Here is a 27521-nt window from a genome sequence, read left to right as displayed (position 1 = left end):
TGAACGAAGCCATTGTCTGTTTGGTGATAGTTTGATAGTTGAAATTGTTACCCTAACTCCAGTGGATTAACCCTCAACTCCCAGTAGGTAGCGTTCATTGTTGACCATTTTTTCGTTTCTTCATTCAGCCTTGTCATAATAAAGCCTTTCCCTGCATGTTAAACCTTACCAAAACATAGTGTTAAATTATCATGCCGTGGCGCGAGTTTCATTGTTAAAACTCGCGGGTTACTCGATCATTGGCTATTATGAAAATGAGGATTGTCGATATAATCGCCGCAAATTTGAAGGAAAAAAAATCGGTGTTAAGATAAATGCATAACGAAAAATACCTGATATCGGGTCTTTCAAAGATGAAAAAACTGGAAATCGGGTAAAAAACCGGAATACTATTACCGCTGGAAAAATCATTTAAAATAAATAATTGTTAAAACCAAAGAGGGTGGAGGGGGGAGAGAAGACTGCAAAACTTAATTCTAAAAAGAAATTTCCAAGAAAAATTTAATTTTGTACGCTTAAATGCTATTATTATATTTTTCATCTGATTCAACATCATAAGACTTAAATGAACGTAAAAGTTATTATTTTCAACGGAAGTAATATTAACTGTTTAATTGACAAAGCAAGTGCTTAAAACTGCTTCTTTTGGAAACTATTTTTAATGCAAAAATGTACCAGTTAAACAAAGCATTTTATATTTTGTGAGCTTTAATATTCTTCGCTTGACTTGTAAAAATTGGTTAGATATACAACACCTTAATCCAAAATGTTTATTTACAATCCAATTAGAGCCATAGGCAAATGCAGATTTAGCAATAGAATGCCCCTGTAACCTTTATAGCATAATACATGTTGGTACACCTTAGGCTGGACAAAATGAAATATTACTCAGAGAAAATATTTTACTCTGTTTGTAGCACCACTTATCAGGCAGATTAAAATTGCAATTAGCTAAGTCAGGGGTTCTCAAACATTTTCGACTCGCGACCAGAGTCAGATAAAAATATAAAGTATCTGCGCACACAACTCAAAACTATGTACAAGCTAATAGTTGTCTATGGCGTAAAAAAAGCGGGGGAGGGGGTGATTTAAAAAATATTATAAATTTTTAATCATAAGAAATAAATTTTGGATTTTAAAAATATTAAACAGTTTTAATCATAAGGAATAAATACATTTCGTAAAAGGTAGATTGGCTAAAACAAAAGCAGATATCTTTGCATTCGTATGCAATCCGTATTTTTGAGAGTTATAGCTTCACTGCAGATCATACAATGATTAGATCTTTCTTTTCTTAAGCAGTCAAAGCAACAAATCAAAAGGATACCCAAATTTCCGAGAATGAAGGAAAAACTAGCAATTCCCCAGTAGCTGCTTCTTGGAAATGCTCTTTCGAAAGAGAGGACAAAAACAAGTGCAATAAATCTAGTGACAAAAGTGTTATCTATGAAGAGGAGAGGTAACATAAGGAGCAAGGAGAGTCCCCGATCTCCCTTGGAACCCTTAATAGCCCAATGCACACAAGTATTCCAAAACTATACTGTATTTTCTATAACAGTAAACTATACTGTATTTTTCGTAAGCGTCGCGGCGCTTACGACAAAAAATAGTTTATAAATTGCTGATGCGGCGGTAACAACGGGTGCGGCGCATACGATGTCCCCCCGCCACAGTTTACAACATTTAACAAGAAAAAATACTATTACAAAAAGAAAGAAAATGAAGTGCAAGAAATTTGCTTCGAAATGATCGGAAATGCGTTAAATTTTCAATCTCGTTTTTAAAAAGTTTTTTTTTTTTTTTTTTGCAATCCCGAATTTAAAAACGGATTACTTTCCACGATTTTTTTTAACGTTAATTGTTGCTTTTAGTTAAACAAAAAAAAATCCTTTTGAATTTCTCGTAGCATTATTAAACACGCTTTTTTTCTTTTCTTTTTTCTTAACGAACTAATTTCCAAGTGATCAACTATGCAAAAAATTGATGAATTCATAACCGGCATATCCCGCTTTTTTGACAGTTTACTTTCTACTGTAATTTAAGTCTTTAATCAAGTATTTATTTCTTATGTCCAAATTTTCGAGTGTAGATCGGGAAAATTTTCGGAACTTTTATTTCGCAGTTAAGTCCGAATCTCAAGCTTTAAGCATTGTGTTTTGAACTAAAGTGCTAAAATTTAAGCGAGTTTATCCTGTAATTATTTCAAAAAAAGTTCATAATCCATAAAGGCGATCTTTCAATGTTTTTTGATGTGCAATGTCAACATTTTCGGCAGTTATCCGAAATTCGGCGAAGTCCACGATTTTCGGATTTAGGGTAATTCACTATCAGCAATTAAATGTGAAGGAAAAAAATTAAAACATTTAATCTGTTTAAATTGCGTTCCAGATTTCTTCAAAAAACAACAAAGAGAAACAATTTTTCTTTCACATTGTTAAACTTGAGGCACAGCCCTTACGACCGGTGCGTGACATAAAGTAAAATTTTTCTTTGATTTAACAAATATTACGATGCGGAGCTTAAGCCGGATGCGGTGCATACTTCCAAAAAGTACGGCAAGTGTGAACTTTCTGGCCTCATATGATAAGGTTTAAAGCCACTAGTGCTTTTGTGTTTTGATATAAGCGCCAAAAAAATTTTAAAAAGAAGAAAAAAACATACAAAGCCACATTGAATGAATTGATTAGTTATCACCAATTGATGAATGGGAGAAAAGAAGAGAGGATTAACGTTTCAGTAATCTTTTAACAGAAGGAAAAAAGGACAGGATAGGTGGAAAACTAGAACATTACTAACGATTACGGCGAGATGCGTATGTCTCCGATGAATGTACCTGCACAGCATCAAATATTTGCTTACAGCAGCGAATGCATCTGCGTCCTTCTATAATATCTAGCCATGATTATTACATATTACATAAACAATATTAATTAAAAAAAATAGAAGTGAAGAATGAGAACCTGAACGATTATCGCGAGATGCGCGTGCTCGCAGCGAATACATCACCTTACGGGTGTACATATTATGTGTTTATAATTTGTACAAATTAAATAAATAACATCAATTTAAAACAAACTAGAAGTAAAGCGTAAGAACTTCTACGATTATCGCACGACGCGCAACTCCGCGGCGAGTGTATCCGCATGTCAGCGGATGTATCCGCGCACGTCGTGCGCCTACATTATCTAGCTCTGCTCGCAGCACTCTTTTAAGAATTAGAATTTTCTCAAGGCACCCTAGTGCCTAGTCCGCCTCTATTATTTTAGGTAAGCGTGCCAAATAAGGCTACCCTAAGGTTCAAACGCTAATATCGATCCAACTTTGCATATATTTATATTGTAATATTTTGTAGATAACAAAAACAATTTTTGCTATGATAAAAGGGTCAAGTTTTTGTTATAAAACATTTGAAGTCAATCATTTTATCGAGGCCTACTGATTCTCAGACCAGGATTTATTTATTTAATTACAGATGTTTTGGTTTTATGTGTAGTACAATTTTTCAAGAGCATGCTGGGAAAAGTGAAAGTTTATTTCATTCATTAATTAATTTACTCATTCACTTTTACACATTAATTCCTCATACCCCCAGGACCAGAACAATATTTACTTATTTATTCATTCACTAATTTATTCCCATATATATATATATATATATATATATATATATATATATATATATAACTATTCCTTAATTAATTTATTCATTCATTAAGTACATGAATAAAGAAACAAATGATTAAATTTAATCATTTGTTTCTTTATTCATTCATGGAAAATTATTTCTAATAATTCATACAAAATATGTCATAAACATGTATTTATGTGCACTTCAAACACCACTCTCACACCATGTGCAAAGAAATTATCTTTCACTTTTGTTTAAAGATATAAATTAACAGCAAAAAGTGAAAAGTAACATTTCAACTTAAATTCTATCAAATTTTATTGTTCTCTCTTTTTATTCTGTAATTTTCAAAGTAAATTTCCAGTTTTTTCATTTAAAAAAATGTAATTTGTCTTAAGTATATCACTTTGCTCCACCTTCTCCTACTATATTTTTATATTGCAGGATCATTCACATTTCTAAAGATAGGTAAAAGGATAATTTATCATTGCATAGGAAGTGCATGACACTTAAATATGTAGTATGAAAATAGGCATTTTTTAGAGCTAAAAATTAAAATTAATAAAATTTGTGGTCTTAAAAATTGAAATTTTTTTAAATTTTTATTATTAATAAAGGGGAAAAAACCATGAGAAATAACTTTGTCCGGAAAATTAGTCGACAATTAACTTCAGATGATTATTTAAATCTGAATCCTGTAAACTCCTGTTATTAGCTCAATACGGCCGTGCTAAGCACAAAAGTTGTATCTACACTTTTTGCCAAAATTGAGTTATGGTCACCAGGTGGTTCTTTGTCACATGTTTCATCTAAATACAAGGTTTCATAGTCATTTGTCACTGGGAAATATTTTTTAAAAAATTCTGAAAAAGTTGCTTTCGAATCAAATACATGGAGGTGCACAACTTTAAACGGCAATTTCTCCTTTTGAATTAAGCTGCAGCTCTTTGCATTTAGCACGGCAGAATAGTGGTCTTTGTTTTGAGTTCACAACAAAGCATTTTTACTCTTGATAAAGCAACCTTACCAGTTTATACTATAGAAATCAAAAAAAGACTTGGATGAACGATTTATTTAAAGGATGATTTCGAACGCAATTTATTCCTTCAGTTTCAAAATTCAATGAAGAGAAGAGTTTTAAGCCTTTACTTCACAAGTGCTTCAGATTATCCAGGGTTCCCCCTCCATCTTGCAAATAAAATTCAAGTACTTTTCAAGGAATTTTTAAGGACATTAAAAATTTTCTGAAGGACTTCAACTCTAATGAATGGTATGCAAAAAAATCAAGATTCGCTTCAAGAATGAAGTTATTATCAATGAACCGTTCAGATTTGATGAGCAATGCATTTTGTAAGATTAAAAATTTAAATTTTTTGAAATAAAGATAAAAGTTTTGCGTTAGTATGAAAAAGAAAATTCTGGGAGAATGTGCGTTCGAGTGAAATGTTCAATATTTTGGCTTATTCAAATTGAACTCAAAGTAGTACTGTATAAGAAACTGGATGGTTGGACTAGATTTTTAGTAGAAAATATTGTATCATTGTAACAGAACCAGATCAAAATAACTAAAAAAGAAAATTTGCTGTTCATGGAAGGGACACTTATCGAAGGGACAGTTTTATCAATGAAGTAATTAAATAATTTGTAGCCATTATTGATACACGATCAGGGGTGTTTATAAGGGGAGGGTCATGACCTCCCCCCCCCTAAATCATTAACAGCAGTATACGTCCATAACGTAAACAATTCAGTAGCATTTTCAATTCATTAATCATTTTTGAAAGTATCCCCCCCCCTTTTTTTGTGCATTATAATTAGTACATAATCATTTTTTAAGAGTAAATTATGAACGACAAGATTTTATGAAATAATTGTTGGACTTTTAGCACTAATTTTTACTACATTTATGAACAAAAAAAAAGAGAAAGAAATAGAAATTTTTACAGATTGCATTTTAAAAGCTATAAAGATGCATTTTGGAAAACTTAAGTGAAGATAGGTTTTCATTTATTTGCAAAATAAATAAATAAGCAAAAAGATGAGAAGTCGGCAGCAAACTGCGTTTTAGATGAAATAGTTTTAGTTTATCGCAAAACCTCTGAAATTCTGGATAATATCCAGAATTTTGAATCTCCAGGGTTCAGATTCCTAACGGTTCACTGTATTTTCAAAGCAAAAGCACACGCATGCAGACATTTTTAATGCCTTAGTAAGAGTATTTTAAGCGTTGACAATCAGAAGTACACTTCTAAAATTTAGTCAAAGGCATTTTCAAGCTTTGTATTTTATTAAAATTTAGTATTATGGTTTCGTTATTTTTAAAATTCAATGTCAAAAATCTAATTACTATAATAAAACACTGCACACCTTTTCTTTCTCTGCCATGTTCCATTTCATCCCTAGAAAGTTAGTTTTTCCATGAAATTAATTAATGTTATTATGATCTTTTATATTTTTGTATTTTCACTCCTCCAAAATAAATTTTTCTCTTTTGAAAAATGTCTAACAGTATTTTCAGGACTTGGAAAAAAACACCAGCAATATCTCTGCATGCAGATATATTTGAATATTAGTATTGCAAAGTTTAATGGAATACAAAACAATTTAATAATGAAAACAAATTTATTTCCAATAAAAAATAATCAGCAACAATTCAAAAATATTCAGATCTTCATTTTGCAAAAATTACACATTAACAAAAACTAAAAACATAAATGCAGGTTTAGATATGAATTTCATTAAAAAAAAAAAAAAATCATGAAAAGCATATTTCCAACTCGCAAAAACAATATGCAGTGGAAGCCATTAAGACAAGCAAACTTGAATGCTGTTTCAAAAACATTGGATACAAGTGTAAAATTTTATTTGCAGGAGAAAGACAGCCTGCAAAATTTTTTACACTAAAAATAAAAAATAAATGATATGCAGCTGGATAAAAAAAAATCCTCTATTCTATTTTATAATGTATTTCTTAAAACAGCAGTTCATATTTTTTTCTTTCTTAACACTAAAAATTCATTGATTCTAACTTTTAACACTTCATACTTTTTCAATAATATATTATAGTATAAATTTTTGCAAATATTTTAGAGCATATATATTCTGTATGTTATTCATTGAAAATTTAATAAATGAACATAAATTCAAATGTTTGTGTAACCTTATTTTTCAAAAACATTTGAATTTCTATAAAAAAAAAAATCCTCAATTTTATTTTATCTTAAAACAGCACTTGATGTTTTTTCTTTCTTAACAGAAAAAACCAATTGATTCTAACTTACCACTTCATACTATATCAATACCTAATATGTGTAATAGTTTGATTTTTGGGAGCATATGTATTCAGCATGTGGTTCACTGAAAATTTAATAAATGAATATAAATTCAAATGTTTGTGTAACCTTATTTTTCAGCAACATTTGAATTTCTATATAAAAAAAATCCTCAATTCTATTTTATCTTAAAACAGCACTTGATGTTTTTTCTTTCTTAACAGAAAAAACCAATTGATTCTAACTTACCACTTCATACTATATCAATATCATGTGTAATAGATTGATTTTTGTAATTTTTGGGAGCATATGTATTCAGCATGTGACTCACTGAAAATTTAATAAATTAAGGTAATAATGCAACCCACTTGTTTTTCAGCAACATTTATATTTCTAAAAGTTTGTTAAAAAGATTTTATCAAAGGTTTAACAAATTTTTAAATGGATATAGTTTTCTTTAGCACACAAATCTTTTTTAACCACTTGAATTCAATATTTTTGAATAAATAAGTATCACAAGATAAATAAGCATCACAAGAAGTTAAATATTGCTATGGTATTTACTGTTGATTATAAGATTAACTGGAATAGCATGATTTTTGTTTAAATATCATAGCAAAACTTATCTTCTTGACTCTTACTAAAGATTTCTACAGTCAGAAAATAATTTTTTTGCTAAAATTAAATGGCTGCATATAAAATCCCTACAAAGTACTATATTAACTAAGGAAAAGATATATAGCTAAAAATAAAACAGATTTTAGGTACTTAAAGTAGTTCTCAGTAGACTTTCATATCCTTCATTTTGGCACAACTAATAATTGTAATTTTTTAATCTACTCTAAATCACATACATTTGCATGGTGCTGGTATAAAACAAAAAGAACAACCAAGATAATTTTACAACTTTGTATGAATTTTTATCTTTAACTCAAAAATGCTTTCAAAGACAAATTGCAAAATTCGTTGTCAACAAAAAAGCAACACCTTGAGATTCATTTTTTGTGACAGTATAAAAATATAAGAAAAATATTCTAAACATTGAAATGTGTTAACTTTACATATGTATGAAAACCACAACTTTAACACTCTTGCACTTCTGTCCTTCAAAAATATTGACAAAAAGCAAAATAACGATATTTAAATTTCTTAACTTGACAAATAGGATTGAAAAGAAACATGATCATATACTCATTTCCCAAAAATAGTTGTCAGACAAAAAACATCATTAAAATTTTTAGTACACATTTAGTTTTCAAATTTATTTCTTAGATCTTGGTTTCGGTTGCCAGTATATAAATTCTTCTCTTCCAGCAGCCAATCCTACAACTCGTGCAATAGTGAACAGATAATCGCTCAATCTGAAAGGTAGCAAAAGTTTCAGAACATTAATTTGAATAGTTTTGGAGACGAAATAAAAATTTAAAGTATAATGAAAATACTTTCATATTATTTCAAAAAAATTTCATTTTGATGTATAGGGTGGTTATGATTAAAGTCACTTCAAGTTAGTATAATTCTGGCTACTTGACGTATAACTAATAAATTTTTCATGTAAAAAGAATACCTTTGAGCAGAATACATATATATATATATATTTGCAGATAACTGCAGACAAGTGTATTGGGGTGGTTTCAAGGAACCAATTTTCCAATGCAAAAAAGTAAGCATTTGGAGTTTTATATCCAAAAGCAATTTTTTTTTTTTTTTTTTTGCATTGAAAAAAAAATGTTTTTTAAAGCTAAGCACGGAAACATGTGCCTGAAAATATTTGCAAATTGTGGCAATTGTGGCAATTGTTTGTATTTGCAAAATATTGTTATATTTTCTTTTACTTGTCATGTAACAGTTGTTAAGGTTTTGCAAAATGTTTTGGAAGCTAAATTTTAGCCTGATAGAAAATGCATAAAAAAAAAAGTCGATCCGAAATATCTTATCACAAAATGCATTGGAAGAATTTGATACATTTTTCAATACAAATTTTGATTGGTTGGTTGATGTTGGGTTTACTGGTGGAAAAATCAAGAATCAGCTTTAATACAATTTTTGTTGAGTGCAGACTTTCACACTGTATCGTTTTTTAAAATTTGTTTATTGGGGACAATCATTCACAAGAAGTAGCATGTTGCCTCCGCTCATTTGCTAATTCAAAATGTCATGCATTGCAGCAAGTGGTTCGACCAATTTCCTGTTCTGCATTGATGGAATACAAAAGCTTAGATAGAAAAACATATGCATATCACCAACTAAACAATTACCTATTTAAATATTGCATTGGAGCTTCATCAACTTCATCATCTTTAACAAGTGGTACAACTCTGAAAATAAATAAAACTGCTGTAGTAAATTTTAATGTTACATCTGAAACACAAGCAATAAAATCTTTTCAGAAGACTTTTTGGATAAGTATGTGCACTGGCATTGCCAACAACTTATAAAATAACTGATTTTACTTGAAATAAATACAAAAATGTATGAGAGATTCTTTTTAACAATATCTTACAATTTTCCACTCATTTTCTGAACAATTTGAGCATTTTTTTTAAAACACTCTAAAGAAGCAATATATGATTGCTTTCCACTTCTTATTACTAAACTGTAAAACAAGTTCTTTACTTTTTTTTAAAAACATAATAGTTTACAGGGATGATCAAACCATAAATCTGGTACAGGAAACCAATTTTAGAGTGGTAAAAGGCTTACAAGTTCTGATTATTGAGCATTTTATTGAAATCTAATGATTAAAGAGGGTTCATGAAATAAAAAATATTCTGAAACCATGCATAATCATTGTGATGAAGACAATATGGTGCATGGCACATTAACATGTGATAGACTGAAGCTCAACATATGGATTGCCATAGAAGATTTTTCAAATTCCAAAAGCGAAAATTAGAAATATTTTAGCAACAACAGACTGGGCTTGATTCAATTGACAGATAGCAAGGAGGCTCATCAAGCCTATCAAGAAGAAAACATTTTACAATGTTTTTCAATTTTACAAAAAAATATTAATTATAACTTATCAAAATAGTAAAGCTGACACACACGATTATATTTGAATCTATTATTTCAGAAAGGGTGTAAGTTCTACGGAAACAATCTGAACCCCTTTCTGATCCCTTTCTGAAACAATCAATTCATTTATTCTTTGTGTCCAAAGCAACACATGAGTCACTCTGAAGTCAATGTGGTCAGTCAGAGAGGGGGGGGGGACAAGAAAATCAATATCTTTAATGCATTACCTCATAAACTTCAGGTTTTTAAATTTCAATCAAAAATTTTGGAATGATTTAAATATACACTTTTTTGATATCATTTAATAAGTAAGACAAATATTATTTATTTTATTGAATTTGCAAAAAGTAGAAGATAATAAGTAAATTGACTTAGCTGTACTGCCTTCTGAGTGATAATTAATTGCTTAATTTCAGTTCAGATAAACAGATGAATAAGATCAAGAGTATATAATATCAGTTGAATTTTCAGCCTAATAAAGTAGCTAAACACAAAATCAGGCATAGATTAGGTCGTGGATTGAAATATGAACAGTTAAAAAATAAGAATTAGAAAATAATGAAGCAAAAATTCCATGTTTTTCTCCACTAACCTTCTTTCAGCACGACGACAGATAGCACGAGCCAAGTGAAGAGCAGCGCTGCCTGGCCCTCCAGACTAACAAGAATAAGATAGAAAGTAATTTCCAACACTGGGATAGTTTCTTGGTGTTTTTAACTATGATAAAAATGATACTTACGGGTAGAATAAAATTATTAAGAGGAGGTAAATTTTTTGTATGCTCATCAATCCATATTTCAAGAGTTTCTACATGATTTCCAGTAAATTTTGTCTTTTCTAAAAAAAAAAAAAATATGTATCAACAGGTTGTTCAATCAATAATGCAATTATCATGCCTCCCCCCAAAAATAATCAGGCATTTTATTGACTTTTCCTAACATCTTTTTTTAATTTCCTGAATCACACCAGACAGGTGGAAATAGTAAAATTAATCCCCTTTGGCATGCAGCTTGAGGTAATCCCAATAGTTAAACTTGCCATATTATTGTGTTATCAACCCAAGCCACTTTCATAAGCAAACCAATCAGCCCCACCCCCACACACAAAAAAAAATAAGAAAGGGATAGAGAAAACATACAGCAGAACATCAAAAATACGAATGCAACTCCATAATAAATTGCTTGACAATTGCTAAGGAACAGACAAATTTTGTGAAATAAATAATGGTGTACAGTGATTAAAGAAATGAATAAAGTATATATGTAACAGAGGTGGAGTATTATATTTACCATCAAAATGTTACAGATTTCTAGGTTTCCCTACATGGAAAAATATTTAGTCACAAACTAAAAAAAAAAAAAAATCTTTCTAGATGAAGCGATGGGAGATATCAGTCTCACAATAAGGAACATGTAGAGAGCAGTGCTTTTTGCATTAATTTAGTTCGTTTGTACAAAGTTGGTGGATTTTTTTTTTTTTTGAATTTCATTAAATATTCTTAATTTAATTACTGTATAACAGTTTTTACAGAGTATACACAGTACTGTAAATATTTTTCCTTTGTGTTTTATTAACAATAGGAGATAACGTTTGTTAAATTTTGCTAAAAAATGCAATTACATATTGTAGTGTTATGAATTGCAGTGAATGTAGAGTACATACATATTGTATAACTACTTTACTTTATTAAATGGCATTCTCTTTTCTTAAATTGTATTTTCTTGGTTATTTTTGAAAATCCAGACAGTTTGAAAATCCAATTTACCTATGGTCCCAATTCAGATTGGATTTTCGACGCTCTACTGTACATAAAATATGGATGTATAGTATGTTGCAATAGGACGCTGGAATTTTGGGAACAGAAATACTGCAGAATAAAACATTTGCTTCGAGGTTTTTAATTTCGAAAAACAAATTACCAATGTGTCGTTGTTTGCTAGAGCTTTTAGGTGTCGCAACAGCAGCAGCAAGATCTTGAATGATGCACTGCACCTAAAAATTGAAAAGTTTCAAAACAAAATGCTAATAAAATATCGGAGGAAAAAAGAAAAAAAAAAGTTTGAAACTGCATTGAAATCAAGGTGTGTTAAGAAATTACAACTTTTTCCCCTTAAAATGTGGTTCATTTTCGGTTTAAACGAAATAAAATAATTGTTAAGTGAACACGTCAACTTAACACATTTGTTTATACTGACTATTCAAAAAGCCTAAAATTAGTTTAAAAAAAAAAAAAAATTAGCATTAGTCTGTTCTTAAATCCCAAATGCCTAGTGTATGAATTTTCCCATTTATATATACATATGAATGTTTGAAATTCTTGCTGAAGGAGCTTTTATTGCTCCAAGGTGTCTTACTAGGCTTTGAATCAGATTATCCTTAACACTTTTTAAAACGATTCTATGAATATCAAATAATTTATGAAAAATATTAGCAAAACAGAATTATGCAAATTTGTGGCCTGAAAAAGCAAATTATTGAATGGGTTCAGCACTGGGAGGACACATAAGTTGGCACTACTGCTCCATGTACCTGATTTAAAGTTAAAATTTCTTAAATGCACAATTTTTTTGACTTTTTCCTACACCTAGAAAAGTATAAGTATAGAGAATGGAATGTTCAAATTGAAAGACATTCTATGTTTTTTTTGCACCTTAAATCTGAAATTGCAGAAACAAAAAATAAATGGAAAGTGTAAAAAGAATAAAAATACAATATAATAGCACTTTTGAGTAAGCAAAAAACATTTTAAATACTCCCCCCAAGCTTGCTATTACCTACTGCAGAAATGATGGTTTTACAAACATTCATATTGGCAAATAGTAACAATGTTAAAACTTTTTGTATGGGAATCTTGCCAAATATCACCAAACTGACATTTGGTTTGGCAGTTCATTCTGTTGCCAATTTATAGTCAGTTAGTATTGAAATTAATATTGATTTGTCACAGAACACATGTAAAATGCAATTGAGGAACAGTGGATAACAACTAAAAGTAGAGGCACACAGACTATACTAGCAAAAAAGATATACAAACTTGACATATGAATTTTAAACCTTCTATGAGAGTGGTGCCCAACCTACAGCCCACAGGCCACATCCAGCTAGCAAAGTTGAATCGTATGGCCTGTTGTTTTGTTCAAAGTTACAGATTAAAATGTACAATCAGTGAAATTGTGACAAATTTGGAGCTAAATATTCAGAAATTGGTTTCTGAAAAACAGGCGCATATAATAAAAGAAGTATAGCAGTGATAACAACAATTATTGGTTTTTAATTTTTCTTTCCTTTTTCATGTTTCCCCATGTCATTCCAAAATTCTTCAAATATTTTAAAAACTTCATACGTGTTTTGGCTCGTAAAAATCATTTTAATGAGGTGTGGCCCTAAGGTTGGGCACCACTGTCCTACAGCATCCTGTTTTTTAGTTATGACGAATTTATAAATTGAAACAACCATCAATTAATCAATCATTTAAAATTTCTTGTTTTGTTTTTGAGAAAGCCAGAGGGGGGGGGGGGGGGGGGGGGGGAAGGCAGCTGCACGTCTCTGGATTTATCCATGGGTGAAAGTAAATTGAAATTTAGGCCAAACTTTTAGGGTTTTATTTTTTTGGATTGCAAGAAAATAAAAATTGAGCAAGATTGACGGTATAAAAGAATCATACATGAGAACATGAAAAAAGAAAATGCTAAGTGCTACTAGTCACAATAATTAATAATGAAAAAAAAGATAATCCACAAATAATATTATTAAAGCTAACTTCTTGTAGTTGTTTGTCGATATGCTCACATGATTCAGGCAAAAACTCTCTTGCAAACCCAATTGCACTTGTTAATTCATCGGTTTGAACCTAATGCCTCAAAAATCATATCATCCTTGTATCGCCGTTCTAAAGTAAAAGTAGAAGATTTTCCTAAGAGGAAAGATGAAAATCAATAATTTATGAAGTTTAAATGCATACAGAACTCATAAGCATATTATTTACATACCTTTATCTCCAGTTCGTGTATAAATCTTTGGGAATCTCATACAAGAACTAAAAAGAAATGAACACATAGTAAAATCAGTTAATGTAAGCATAAATTGCAAATTTATGTACAAATTGGAAAGAAAATACTGCTTCCCCCCCCCAAGAAACTTTTTTGAACTAACTTTAATTTGTAAAAAAAAATCTTACCAAGGGTTATACTGGTTATAAAAGCAACTTTTTAATTGAAAAAAAAAATCTTGTTTCATAAAGAATTGACAAGTTGCAACGATCGATTTAAGTTTTTCTTGTGAAAAATTATTGAATATATAGAGTAGGGCAGGCCTGTCACATTTAGGCCAGTGTGGTGTGTGTGGGGGAGGAGGGGGGTATCAATTGACTGGAAGTGGATTTCAGACACATTATGAAAATAGGCATATTAGTATGCATTTTGTAGCTTTTTCAATTATTGAAAACAAACCCTTTGCAACCCCCCCCCCCTCCCGGCAAATTTTGAACTGATGGGCCTGGAGCAAGGGTATCCAACCTTTTTTACTCAAGGGACACATTATAAATTTTTGGGGGCAAGGCAGGCCAACAATCTAACAATATTGCAGTTCAGATGGTTTAGTCAGCGCTAGCCCCTTCTCCCATCCTTCCACAAATTTGATTTGAATTAAGAGCCCAGAGGTGGTTTTTTGAGACTTTTCGATTTCATTTTTTTTCTTAAAACAGTACTTTAAAAGAAATTTACTGTTAAATCCTGTTATAATGAAGTTCAAGGGACCACAACTTTTGTTTGTCGTAATGGGAACATTTATCGTTTATTATAACATTTATCGTTTTGCTGCATTATCCAATTGAAAAAAAAAGCTTTTTTTAAAAAATATGTTCATGGACTGGATGAGGAGCAAGGGCCATAGGTTGGAGATCCCTGATACAGGGATGCTGACTCTGGGGGTGTTGAGTGGCTCGAGCAACCCCCAAAATATTTGTGGGGATGTTGCGCACCCACACTGCCAGTAAGCAGATAAAGGAGGAAATAAAGTTGATGATTAATTTTCCAAATAATTATTAAGTTGGAGCTTGCATCCCCCCCCCCAACATTTTGATTCTTTTTAAATTAAATGGCATTCAGTGCAAAATTGCACACATTTCATTTCCTTTCTCTTCAACCATGAAGAAATTTTTTCCTTATTTTTTATGAGGTGTACATCAAAATCTTCTTTATTTTTTCTGTATGTGCAAAAGTGTTTGAAGGTCACTTCATTTAATATTTATTTTAATAAAACACTGACTTTAGAAAATATGTTTGATTTTTTTTACAGGAGTTAAGAATCATTGCAAAGAGATGGAAATTTTTCTCTTTTCTAAAACTTCAGTTTACAAGATTGATTTTGACATGTAAAGATTAATTTTACACAGAAATATGTTACTAGATATCTATGAGTCATAAAACTATTGTTCAAGCTACAGAAGGTTTTGTACTATTTTTTGTTTCAAACAAACTGATGCCTGAAGCCCCAGAAGTGAACAAATTGATAATGATCTATTAACTATACTTGTGTTTACATTTACTGTACAGCAGAATGTTTGTTTTCTGCTCTCAGAAACTTGAAAACTTATCTGTGTGTGACTATGATACAAAAAAGACAATGCAATCTTTTATGTCCATGAACAGGATAAACAGCCTCAAAACTACGTCTAACATTTCCATTAAACAATCCTTAGAGGAAACTTAATCCACGAAGGTGATAATCATTTTAATTGGTTAGAGATTTTTCAACAATTAGAGAAAAGGATATTCAAGGGAAGTTTTTTTTACCCAATAAAATAATACAGTGAAACCTGTGTAAGTTGACCACTTGCGGTGCAATACTTTGGTGGTCAACTTAGACAGGTGGTCAACTTATAGAGGGTAGTAATGAAAGCTTTTTTTTTTTTTGCCATTTCTTGTCCCATGCATTTATTTTTTAACTAACTGGAATACTTTAAACTCACTTTCATTGTTTAACATTTTAAAACAATAAGGAAAAATGTTGTTTAAATATTTTTAGAGATTATTTACCAGACTGACTCGTAAAGTATCATACAAATTTAAAATTTCTGTGAATTGATTAAAAAAAAATGCTTCATTGCTTATGAAAAACTACTTACTGATATTAACAATTCTTAAAAATTCATAACAAATCAAAAGTGACTCAAATTCCAGGGTTCGTACGCTCCTTCAAAACACCTCCAATACTCCTTCATTTAGGAAATTTTTTTGAAGGGCCCTTCAAACTCCTTCATTTTGCTTTTAACTCCTTCAAAACTCCTTCTTTTTTGGATCAAGACTACATAATCGTCCTTTATGACAGTAATTTAAAATACTTCGATCGACAACTTAACTTTGTCACAGGGGCGAAGGTATAAGAGCGATTTTAATGTAGTAATTTGATATATTTTTTTTCATAAAGATGTGATTTACAAATTGGTTATAGAAGTCATAAAAGCTGAATGTGAAAATATTATTAGATGATGACTAAGACATTTCATAAGTGAATTAAATCATGCTTAAATGGTACTTGACTATTTTGACAAATATTATGTTTATTGCTTTTTACTCCGCCACACTCTCAGTAGCAAAAGTCAGTTTGTTCAATACTTAAGTATTAAAAATACATTAGTAGATGTACTATATTAAGTGATTTTGTTAAAAAAAGCAATTGTTTAGTGAATTGCAGTTTTTACATTGTAAAAAGAGTCATCCACAAGGGATGTCATGCCTTGAGAGGAGACAGGCTCAAGAAATTGTGACAAGGGAAAGAGAGGGTGCCAAAAAAAGTGACATCACAGTTATTATAACAATATGTTTATGAAAGATAAGACATGTGACAAGGGAAGGAGAAAGGTAAAGTGTGACGAAGGGGAAAGGGGTTCAAATCTGTTGAAAAAAGTGACAAAATTTATAAGGATAGCTCAAAATTACTCCTTCAAAATATCATTTTACTCCTTCAAAACTCCTTCATTTAATTTCTGAAATTGAGTATGAACCCTGAATTCTTCATTTGATTTTTTCTTGCACATTTGTAACCATAGTAATCTATTTTTCAACAAAATAACTCCTTATTGAAGTTTGGCTCATTTTCTGGGACTTAACATTAGCCCAATGTTTTTCGATGGCAACATAAATACTCATAGGTTTTTCCAAAATGATCTGGTTGCTTATTTGAGGCATAACTGATGAAACTTTTAGCACATTTAATGCTTTTGCCTAGTGGTCGACTTACAAAGGGTTTTTTACAATACTCCAAACCAAAGCTGGTGTATATTAGTGGTCAAGATAGACAGGTGGTCAAGATAGAGAGGTGGTCAAGTTACAGAGGTTTTCCTTCATTACATAAGATAAGACTAATTCCGTTCCTGACAAAAGCGGTCAACTTAGACAGGTGGTCAACATTACAGGTTTTACTGTAATATTTTACTTTGTACATTTATTTACATGTTTTTTGGAAATTCAGTTTAGCATATCAAAAGTAATTAATTGGATTAGATCATGTTTCTAACTGATGATTCTCACGAATATTTTCTCCGACAATATACTTTCATATTAATGTCGATTTTTGGCACCTGTGGAACTATTTTGTGACCATACGCTATTGTAAAAGTTGTTATTTTTCTACAACTAGTTTTCTCACAAGTTTTCTTGAAAGATTCGTTTCGAAATGTTGTTCTCGTTTTGACCCCCCCCCCCCCCCTTTTTTTTCGGACTCCGTGTGAGAGCACTACCATTCATTTTCAAAACCCGGCGCCACTGCCCTGATATATATATGGGGGAAAAAAAACAATTTACGATGGGAAAAAACTTCTGATATGGGATGTATGAAATTGGGATATGAATTACTTTGACTTCTTTTTGGAATTATTATTGTAAAATTCAAGATATACTATAGCTAAACTAAAAAATCTATAACTAAAAACGTAGATTTCAAAAACTTCACTATCACTTCATAACACTTACTTAACAACTAGGCTAGCTTAACTACATTCATTTGACATGAAAAAAAAAGAGAGGAAGGGGAGGGGGGACTTATCGTATGACATACCTGGTGGAAAATTGAAAACAATATTTAGAAGAAACATTTACTAATTTAGCAGTACTGCAGACTAGCAATCTAGGAATTGGAAGCATTTCGTAACAAAAATTGCATTGAACAAATTAAGATGAAAGTTGAAATTTATTTATTCGAAAAACATTCAGTTTTTGAACGAATTCTTGTCTTTGTAGAGCAGCCGGCTTAAAAATTTACTTTTTAAAATGCGACGCGATTTAATTTTCAAATCAAAACAAACAAACAGTGAATGTTGCCATATTAAGATTTTACACTTGAATAGTTAACAGATACTCGAATCTTAAATTCAAAAACACAGCTGTCAAAGTGACTGTACAATTATTTTATTTAGTTGAAGCAAAATTATTGCATGATTTCATAATATAAAATGTAAAAGTTCTTTGACATAAGTCGGATTTGTTAATTTAGCAACTACAATTTCAACTTCATTCTTCGACCGGTGCTCTTCGTAAACATCTCTCGTTGCACTTTGTTATTTGTTGTGTCGAAATTTTAAAGGCTCTTAGAATTTAATAAACATGTCTAAATCTTGGTCAGAAGTTGAACAGGCTTTAGAGGAGAAACGCTGTGAATTAGTTTTCACTGGTCCTTTATATTCTGAGAGAATTGTTAAGGATGGTTTAGATCCAGGTATATTTAAGATAAAGCATCTGAATTTTCTTGAAATTAGCAAAGCTGCTTTAAAATGCCTTCCCTCGGATATTGGTGAGCTGTCAAATTTGACAAGAATTGTTGTTTGCTATAATGAACTCAGTTCTTTGCCGCCTGAAATATGTAAGCTGAAAAAGTTGAAGTTTTTAGACGTTTCTCACAACCATCTTACCGAGTTGCCTGCGGAATTGTCAAAACTAGTCGACCTTCAGTCTCTTAATGTTAGTTCGAATGAACTGTCTAATATCCCTCCCATAAACGAAATGTCAAAATTGGTAACCTTAAATATATGTTATAATAAATTTGAGTCACTGCCAGTCAGTATTTGTGATTCGAAATTGATACATTTTACGGATTTGATTGCTAACAATAACAACATAGCTGAAATTCCACCAGAAATAGGACAGTTAGGGAGTTTAAAAATCTTGGATTTGGGTGTTAACGAAATAAACTCGATTCCAGGAGAGCTAGGCAACTGCACTAAACTAAAAGAATTAAACCTGAAGGGAAATAAATTGAAAGACAAGCGTTTGTTAAAACTTGTTGAGCAATGTCATGTCAAACAGGTGATGGACTATATCAGGAGTCATTGCCCAAAAGCTAATGCTGATAATAACAAGCAGAGCAAATCAAAAAAGAAAACTAAACAAAGCAAGAAGAGTGAAGCCGAAGAGGTATGCTTGATTTTTTTTTAGACATTTAATCAAAAGATCTCACAAAATTTATTTTTCCATATATTCTAAAGAAATTTATCTTTCAAATAAGATAAGATTTAGATAGATAAGATTTATTAACAAAAACACACATACATAACAAACAGTAAGCAAAATAAAAATAAAATAAAGTTAAAACATACAACATGAATTATAAAACATAAATTACAAATGTCAATAACAAAACATTAAGAAATTCTTGATTATAGTTCAACATGAGTTAGTAGTAAATTCAACACTAAAGAGCGCCAAAGACACTGTCCGCAGTGTTTTTTAATTGGTTTAAATTGGAGTACAAACACAAATATGTATTAAACAATGTAATATTTACAAATTAATTTTGCACAAGTAATAAATATTTCACACAGAACAATAATTCAAATTAGGTTAGCCATATGTTACAATGTTATACGACATGCTTTTGCAGGGACGTCCCAATGGAAGGTCGCTGTGACCTCTCTAAAATCTCTTTATTAGGCAAATTTTGCTGACATTCAGCAAATTCCAAGACAGATTGCAACATTGTAATTTTTTTTAGTTATTTTTTTTTAATGATTGCTTATCTCTCTTTCTAACCTATTAGATGCAACAGGTATCTAATGTGCAATCTGCTGGGTCTTTTTTTTTTTATTTTAAATCTGTGAAATTTGGAATTTCATTCTGTAAAATCGAAAATGCCCCGTCCCAGTCCCAAAATTTCAATTTGGGACTTCGATTAACCTCCCACTTAATTTTTTTTTTAATTTCTAAAAATGTTTCTATAAATTTAAAATGTGTTTATATGTATGTAATGATTTTGTATCATAATTCTCCAGTTTTAAAGTCCTACATTTTCATGAATATTTCAAAATAATGTTAAATAAAATAATTTTTCTGGAAATTTGAAAATGAACTCTACTAATGCAAAGTTTTTTAAAGAAGAAATGCTAATTTTATTATTTTCAATATGATTTAATGGATTGATTTATTTTATGTTCTAATCTAATTAGGTTGTTGAAATGCTGGATGAATTGACAATATACCATGTATCTGATGAGTTGTTAAAAGTAGTAGTTACTGCTAAAGTTTGTGATGTTCGGCCTTACATTGTTTGCTGCAAAGTTCAAAATGTGGATTTAAAAGACGGAAGCATCTTGAAAAAATTCATAACAGCACAGGTATAAATTTAAATAAGTATTATTACCCTTTCATTATGAAGTTAAGATTTTGTCATTAAAATCTAATTGGTGTTCCAGACTAAACTTCATGATGGTATATGTGAAAAACGGACAGTAGCTACTATTGCAACACATGATTTTGACAAACTGCAAGGAAATCTGCTCTACGATGCTAGGCCTCCCCAAGAGATAAAGGTATTTTGAATTCAAAATATAATTTTTATTTTATTTAGTCGTCAAATATTGTCAGGCCTCAACAAATACTAGTTATCATGGCATTTCGCCTGAGCAAGGTTGGGATTTTGAACAGGTGTTTTTTTACCATCCTAAATGCATAAAATACACCACCAGCTCAGTTATTCCATCTGAGGACTGCAATTTCGTGCTTTTTAGCACTCATCAGCTTTAACTGCTCAGAAGTACACTAGTGCTAAAGGGGTCTAATCTAATCAATTCATATTTACTGAAAAATTAGTAATTCATTCATTTTAAAAATTAATTTGTTGTAATTAATGAACATAGGATAAAATAACTTTTTCTGAAATGTTCATTTTTAAAAATATTTTAGGTAAAAAATTGCTAATAACTTTATTATCCTATTATTGTTTCTCTAAGACCAAAAGGAAAATAGACCAATAGAAATTTTGCAGCAGAAAAGTTTTTTTTTTTTTTTTTTTTGACTTTTTGGTCCTACTATATGGGTGAATATCAGGAAAAGATAGAAAATTAAATAAAAATGAATAAAATATTTATTTTGGAGTCGAGAAATTTTCTTTCTCACAAAATTGTCACTTTAACTCTTTTGATATTGATTGTTACTGTGGCACTATTTAATAGTGAAGATTACTATTCTAGAGATAACAACAACAACAAAAAAAAAAAAAACCATGGCTGCTAAAAATAGATTCTTAGAAATTAGCAGTGTTCCAAGGTACAACTCTCCGCTAAACCTTTTACGTCTGGTATCACAATCTAAATCTGAAAGTCCCCAGCCGTGTAAACCATTTTTGAACTCTTTCCAATAAAGAAATATCTTTCCTTGAGATAAGGAGACCAAAACTGAACAGCATACTCCAAATGAGGGAGTTCAGTTGTACTAGATCTATTGATAAATCCAAACATTCTGTTGGCTTTGTTACTTGCAATGCTGCACTGCTGACTAAACATGAAGTCCTGATTTATTAAGACACCCAGATCAATAATATTTTCTGACTAATGACTGAACCTTGTAAATAATAACTTGTATGCTTATTTCTATGTTTTAAAAGTATCACTATCACTTGACATTTCTCAACAAAAACTGCTGTATCCCACTTTGTAATTTGCAGGGGTGTCCTGTTGGAGGTCACTGTGACCTCCCAAAAATTTCCTTATTTTGCAAATTTTGTCTGACAGTTTGGCAAAATTTAGAGTTCCATTTGGCAAAGTTGTATATTATTATGAGATGAAAAATATGGATTTTTTTTTATTCATTTGTAATTCAGCACCTAGATTTTTATCAAACTTGTTAATCCTTGGGAATTAATAATATTGAGAGAAAATTTAGTTATTTAAAATTTTATAGGAAGAGTCACTTAGCTAAAAGTTCTATTGGGAGTTATTCTTTCAATCTAGAATTTAAAGAAAAACTTTGTTTGACACTTTGCTTTATTTATGTTAATTATTCAATTGATTTATGTGACACAATGCTGAAATAGATCAGTTTTAGTGAATGGGCCTGAGATATAAAGATAGATGGCACTCTTACATAAGCAAAAAAAAAAAAAAGCAATTTTCTCAAAAAAAAAAAAAAAAAAATTATGTGCTATTTTTATGATAATGAAGGAAAAAATGTTGAAATGTCAATGTTTCAACAAATGAAGAATCATAAATTCTAATATGTTACCTAAGTGTTGTTCTTTGGCTGAGAATTAATCAAACTTTTCTAGAGTTATGTGTTATTTCAATGATGTGATTCTAAAAATCTCTTTATTTTGCTGTGTTATTTATTATTTAAACCTTTTTTTGTCTTGAGCTGTATTTTTATTATTTTGAATAGATATTACCATTGAATAGAAAAAAAGACTTGACTGCAGCAGAATTGTATACTCAATTAAATGAAGAAGCAGATGCTATTAGGAAAGAAAAGAAAAAGAATACATATTCAGGAATTCATAAGTAAGCCTTTTTCTTGATTCATTACACAGTGAAATTTTGATAAATATTGGGAAAGGGAATTTTTTTTGACATATTGAAAATAGAACTAGGTATTAAATAAAATCCAAATACTACCACCTAATACTCATAAGCGAGTGAAAGAATTGGGGGAAAAAAAGAAAAGAAAAAAAATGAGTCAGAAAATTGTGTACTCAAATGAAGAAGCGATACTACAGTCGACGCTCGATATAACGACCATCTCCGTCCCAGAGAAAAAGGTCTTTATAACGAGTGGTCGTTATAAGAGGTATAAATTTAAAAAATTTACACCGTCATCATGCATGCCCAAGTAAATGCCCAAATGTTTTTTATCATAGGAATTTTTAGAAAAGTAGTGTGCAAAATATTATGACAGAATATTAAACAAGTTTTAAAGTAGAAAATATAGGGAGGAAAATGTTACACACTTTCAGATCTGCTACTACTACCACAACAATTTCTGAAGCTAAAACCAGAAACAGAGGTCTGCCTTTTTAGCAGACGTGATTTTTGCAAAACATTATTTTCTGTTTCAGATACTATAGGTGATAGATTGTGTTTCTCTTGCTTTCCGAAGAAACATTTAAAAGTCCCCCGAGAACACCAAATCTTTAAAAATAGTAGATTCAAACACTAAACTACTAATACATCTGTCAACTCCCTTTTCTTAGGAATCTGGAATTTTCTTCCCATTATTTTTTCTGTGCTAGCTGTGGTGAATGGTAATCTCTCCCCCCCCCCTCTTAAAGTTGGATTTGACATTGAAAACTTCAGGCAGATGTCTGTAAACAATAATCAATGTCATTTTAAGCTACAAATTTGTTTTATTGGAAAGAACACAAGAAATAGCGTCCGCTGATTCGGTCGCTGTATTGGATTAGACGTTACAGAACGGTCGTTATAATGAAAGCAAATTAACATAGAGTTTATAGGAACAAAGTTTGGACTTCTACCACTGGTCGTTATAATGGGACGGTCTTTATAATGTGTGGTCGTTATAATGAGCGTCGACTGTATTAGGAAAGGAAAGAAAAAGAATGTATCTTCTATTTTGCCATTCACATAAGTAAGCCTATTCTTGATTCATTATACAGTGAAGTTTTGATAAATAGGGAGAAAGTGAAACATTTTTGCAAGTTGAAAAAAAAGGTAAAGATAAAAAAATGACTAATTTTTACTCAGTAAACATCTATTTTGAACTGTTGACTTGAGAAGACAAGAATCAGTGAATAAAAGCACATGTTAAAAATAGCAGCATAACGAAAAGTATAGCTAAAAATAACAACAGTAGAACTCCAATATTATCCGAACACCGCAGGCTACCCAACTACCCAAATCACGCCGGCTACTCAAATCGCCGAATCATGCCGAAGTAGTGTTTTGCATACAAACAATTTCTGAAAGTGCTTTGTGTCAATATGTCAATAAAGAGCACCAAATCTGAACTGAAAAAGGCACATAATAGGGGGTAAAAGTTACTAATTAATTTCATATACAATGAAAGGAAATAGTATTTCAAATATTTCTTTTTAAAAATAATTAATGAATTGGAAAGATTGCTTCAATCATTTACATTTTATTCATGAACTGTTTGAATAGTGTGAGTGGATAAAATTGTTGATGTTTTGGGTAGGGGGGTCATAACTCTTATGAACCTCCACTTTTATCCACCCTTATTATCAACACACATGCAGTTATTAATCAAAATTAAGCCTTTTTTCGGAAAAAGTCTTAAATCCAAAATTTTAATTTTCTGAATGGGGTTTGGTCCCAATTGATTCGGATAATTGAAGTTCTACTGTAAATTTCAGTGCCTAAAACATAACCTAGGAGAATTTGCTCCCTACTTGCTTTGCTCACCAATCCGTCCTTGACTGTATACTTTGGTAGCCCAATTAAGCTGAGAGAGAATGCTAAGGGCAAAATAATAAAATTGATTTTAATTAATATTTTTGGCAATTAAAGCGGTACAAAGATGAAAACAAGTGAAATAAGTTCACATAAAAGTCTACTTTTTCAGTAAGTCATTCAATTCTCAACTCTGAGTTGTTCTCGAGGAGATAAGGTTTCAAACAGACAGAAATGCATAGATTTTAACACTATAGATAGGTGAATTTTTAAACATTTAACTTGAAAGATATTGCACTTTTGTGAATGAAACATTAGGCTGTTACATGAAATGGCATATTTAATTTTTTTTAGTGTTAATATCTATTTAATATAAAAAAATTAATGCACACACTTTTTTAATTTTAAATAGTAATATAATTAAATATCATTTTATTTTAATGGTAAACGATTTTGGGTGATTTTGTTTATTATAATAATAATTTTTTTTTCGGTGTATGATATTCTTTCAAAATTCGGGGCTTTTCTAGTTCTGTTATTAGGCTTTTAAAAATGTATTACAAGCACTTTTCTTAGAAACATAATTTAAATGATTTTTATGATAATAGATCTCATGCTATAATTTACTACTATATCTACTCTTATCCACTGTAATAAATTATAACAAAATGATTTATGTGAAACATATTAGTAAATTATCTACATAATGGAATTTTGTATTTAATGATTTGCTTTCATTATACTTCACAGGTATTTATATCTTTTGAAAGATAAGCCTTTATATCCTTGTTTATTGGATTCATCTGGTACAGTGATATCATTCCCACCAATAACAAATAGTGATGGATCTAAGGTAAGCTTCTGGTTAATGCAATAATTAAAAACATAAAATGTGTTAATGTATACAGTGTATTTTGTCCTTTTCTTTTAATTGGATATGTAGCTTTGACTTTCTCTAAAGTGGAAAATTGCAGCATTATGCTAAAATGAAGTGTAAGACTTTTAAAGAAAATCTTAAGAATTTTCTCTGAAACTCTTTTTCAGATGGACTCCAATATCAGCTAAAAGTCGCAGTATTATATCGAGTTATTAAAACCTTTTAATGTCTTTGTCTTTACGTATCACCTTTTTTTTTGTTAGCAATTTAATGCTTGTCAACTTTTCAGTTTTCTCCCTAATATGGTTTAATCAAATAAATAAAATAATAGTTTAAAAAACTAAACAAACATCTGCTTTTGTAGCAATATGAGCTAAAAAGTAAAAAATGATCTTTGGATATTAAGTATGGTAAAATAATTGACCAAACACTTAGATGTGAAATAAGTGTTGGGGGGGGGGGGGGGGGGCTTCATATCAGTTGTCTTGAATGTTTTCCATTTGTTATTCTTGCAAAAACGTAAATAGACAGCCCACCCTCCACCCAGTTTTTTTACATTAAAGTTAATTGTTTGGTCAATTATTTTATCATACTTAACACCCAAAGATTATTTCTGACTTTTTAAATTCGTATTGCTACAAAAGCGTTTTTTTTTTAAAGTTTTTTAAACTATTAATTTATTTTTGTACAATACTTTTGACAAGTAGTAATATGCAAATTAAGTTTTTTAAAACTATTATTTTATTATGCTCTAATTCAAAAGGAATTTTGTTTAAGTATAGTGACAAATATATGCTTGCTTAAGTTTATCTTTGAAACTGATTTGTTAAATTGATTGACAATTCATTTCTTCATTGTTTATGACACAGAATTTTTTTTAAATGTATAATTAACAGAAAAGAATTATTTCCAATTCTCTTTGGAATTGTAATGCTGGCCTGAAATTACTTCATAAAAAAAGATAATTGTTATATGAAGATTATATCTTGAAAAATAAGTGCACACAAAATTCTTAGTGTGAAAAAAGAGAAGGCAGGAGGATGGCTTTTTTTTTGTCTTCCTACCACCACTTTTTTTTGCACACACACATACACACCATGTGGCATTATGAAAATTTAACAAAGACCCTGAACGTTCAATTTTGTATTGTTGTAATCTATCCTTTAGTCATAATGAATGATTTTATGTTTGGCATTGACCTTCTTGCCTGTCCCCAAGTTATAAAGATGCATAGCTAGCTGCCAGTAATAGCTTTTTAGTTAATTTGTGCATACTTGCCAACTTTTAAAGAAAAAAAAAATTCTATTAAAGGTATATAGATAATTCACCTGTAACAAATAATCATTATATTATCCTTTTTAAGTTAATTTTCATTTGGTCACATTGTGATTCAATATGGCTTAATAAATTTTGCATGCCATTCTAAGAGTATGTATGATTCTTTATATTGTTCTTTCAATGACTGCTTTAAAACTAAATCATAGAAAAGTTGGAAATTCAACTGTGTTAGCATACTGAAACAAATTTTTTATTTTCATGAATAAAATTAGGCTAATAAATGGTGAATTCTCAAACTTAAGCATTTCACAAACCAAAAAAAATCTGCTGTGGTGGTATATGGAAACCAGTCATTTTACATTGGCATGTGCATATTTAATTAGTGTTATATTTATTTTAGATATCCAATGAAACCAGAAACATTCTCTTAGAAGTTACAGGAAATAATTTAAGTACTTGCAAGAAAGTGATGGACACTTTATTAGTAGAGATGCTAAAATTGGGCCTTGGTGATAAAAATCAGAAGGAAATAGATGATGATACACAAAAGAATACTTTAAGTGTCCAACAGATTAAAGTTGTTGATGAAGAGGGTCAGTTAAAAGTTGTATATCCATCAAGAACTGACATACAATTTGATGGAATTCTTGTGACACGCACTTGATTAGAAAGCATAAGTGTATAATCTTTGTATAAAAGAATCATTAAAAGTTTTTATATTGCTTACTATATGTATTTTTTTTCACCTACATTGGATGCATGGCATTTTCCAGAAGAAAAAAATATTTTTGTAAAACTTTTTATTAAAATAAAAATATACAT

The 27521-nt window shown here is 30.3% G+C and overlaps 2 protein-coding genes across 2 annotated transcripts; one reads left to right on the top strand and one right to left on the bottom strand.

Annotated features, from left to right (window-relative positions):
* Positions 1-6280: 6280 nt before the first annotated feature.
* On the bottom strand, positions 6281-18207 carry LOC129222182 (corrinoid adenosyltransferase MMAB-like). The gene is given in 9 exon segments (XM_054856646.1): positions 6281-8261; positions 9159-9218; positions 10511-10575; positions 10658-10755; positions 11838-11910; positions 13679-13762; positions 13764-13831; positions 13908-13954; positions 17974-18207. Coding segments are annotated over 9 exon segments (681 nt in total). The 5' UTR covers positions 18060-18207; the 3' UTR covers positions 6281-8161.
* Positions 18208-18440: 233 nt separating this feature from the next.
* LOC129222302 (leucine-rich repeat-containing protein 47-like) lies at positions 18441-27425 on the top strand. The gene is made up of 6 exons (XM_054856789.1): positions 18441-19325; positions 20354-20521; positions 20600-20716; positions 22560-22678; positions 25295-25397; positions 27100-27425. Exons 1-6 carry the CDS (start codon positions 18519-18521, stop codon positions 27361-27363), a joined length of 1578 nt encoding a protein of 525 aa, XP_054712764.1. The 5' UTR covers positions 18441-18518; the 3' UTR covers positions 27364-27425.
* Positions 27426-27521: the final 96 nt, after the last annotated feature.

Source organism: Uloborus diversus, chromosome 5 (genome assembly GCF_026930045.1).
Source record: "Uloborus diversus isolate 005 chromosome 5, Udiv.v.3.1, whole genome shotgun sequence".
Classification (NCBI taxonomy): Eukaryota; Metazoa; Arthropoda; class Arachnida; order Araneae; family Uloboridae; genus Uloborus; species Uloborus diversus.
This window is presented reverse-complemented; position numbering and strand designations above follow the sequence as displayed.

Bases quoted from the DNA above. Each gene is read 5' to 3' on its own strand.
- LOC129222302 (XM_054856789.1), top strand. From the start codon at position 18,519: ATGTCTAAATCTTGGTCAGAAGTTGAACAGGCTTTAGAGGAGAAACGC. The intron at 20,522-20,599 runs GTATAAATTTAA...TTGGTGTTCCAG, and splicing joins AAAAATTCATAACAGCACAG to ACTAAACTTCATGATGGTAT. The intron at 20,717-22,559 runs GTATTTTGAATT...TATTTTGAATAG, and splicing joins GGCCTCCCCAAGAGATAAAG to ATATTACCATTGAATAGAAA.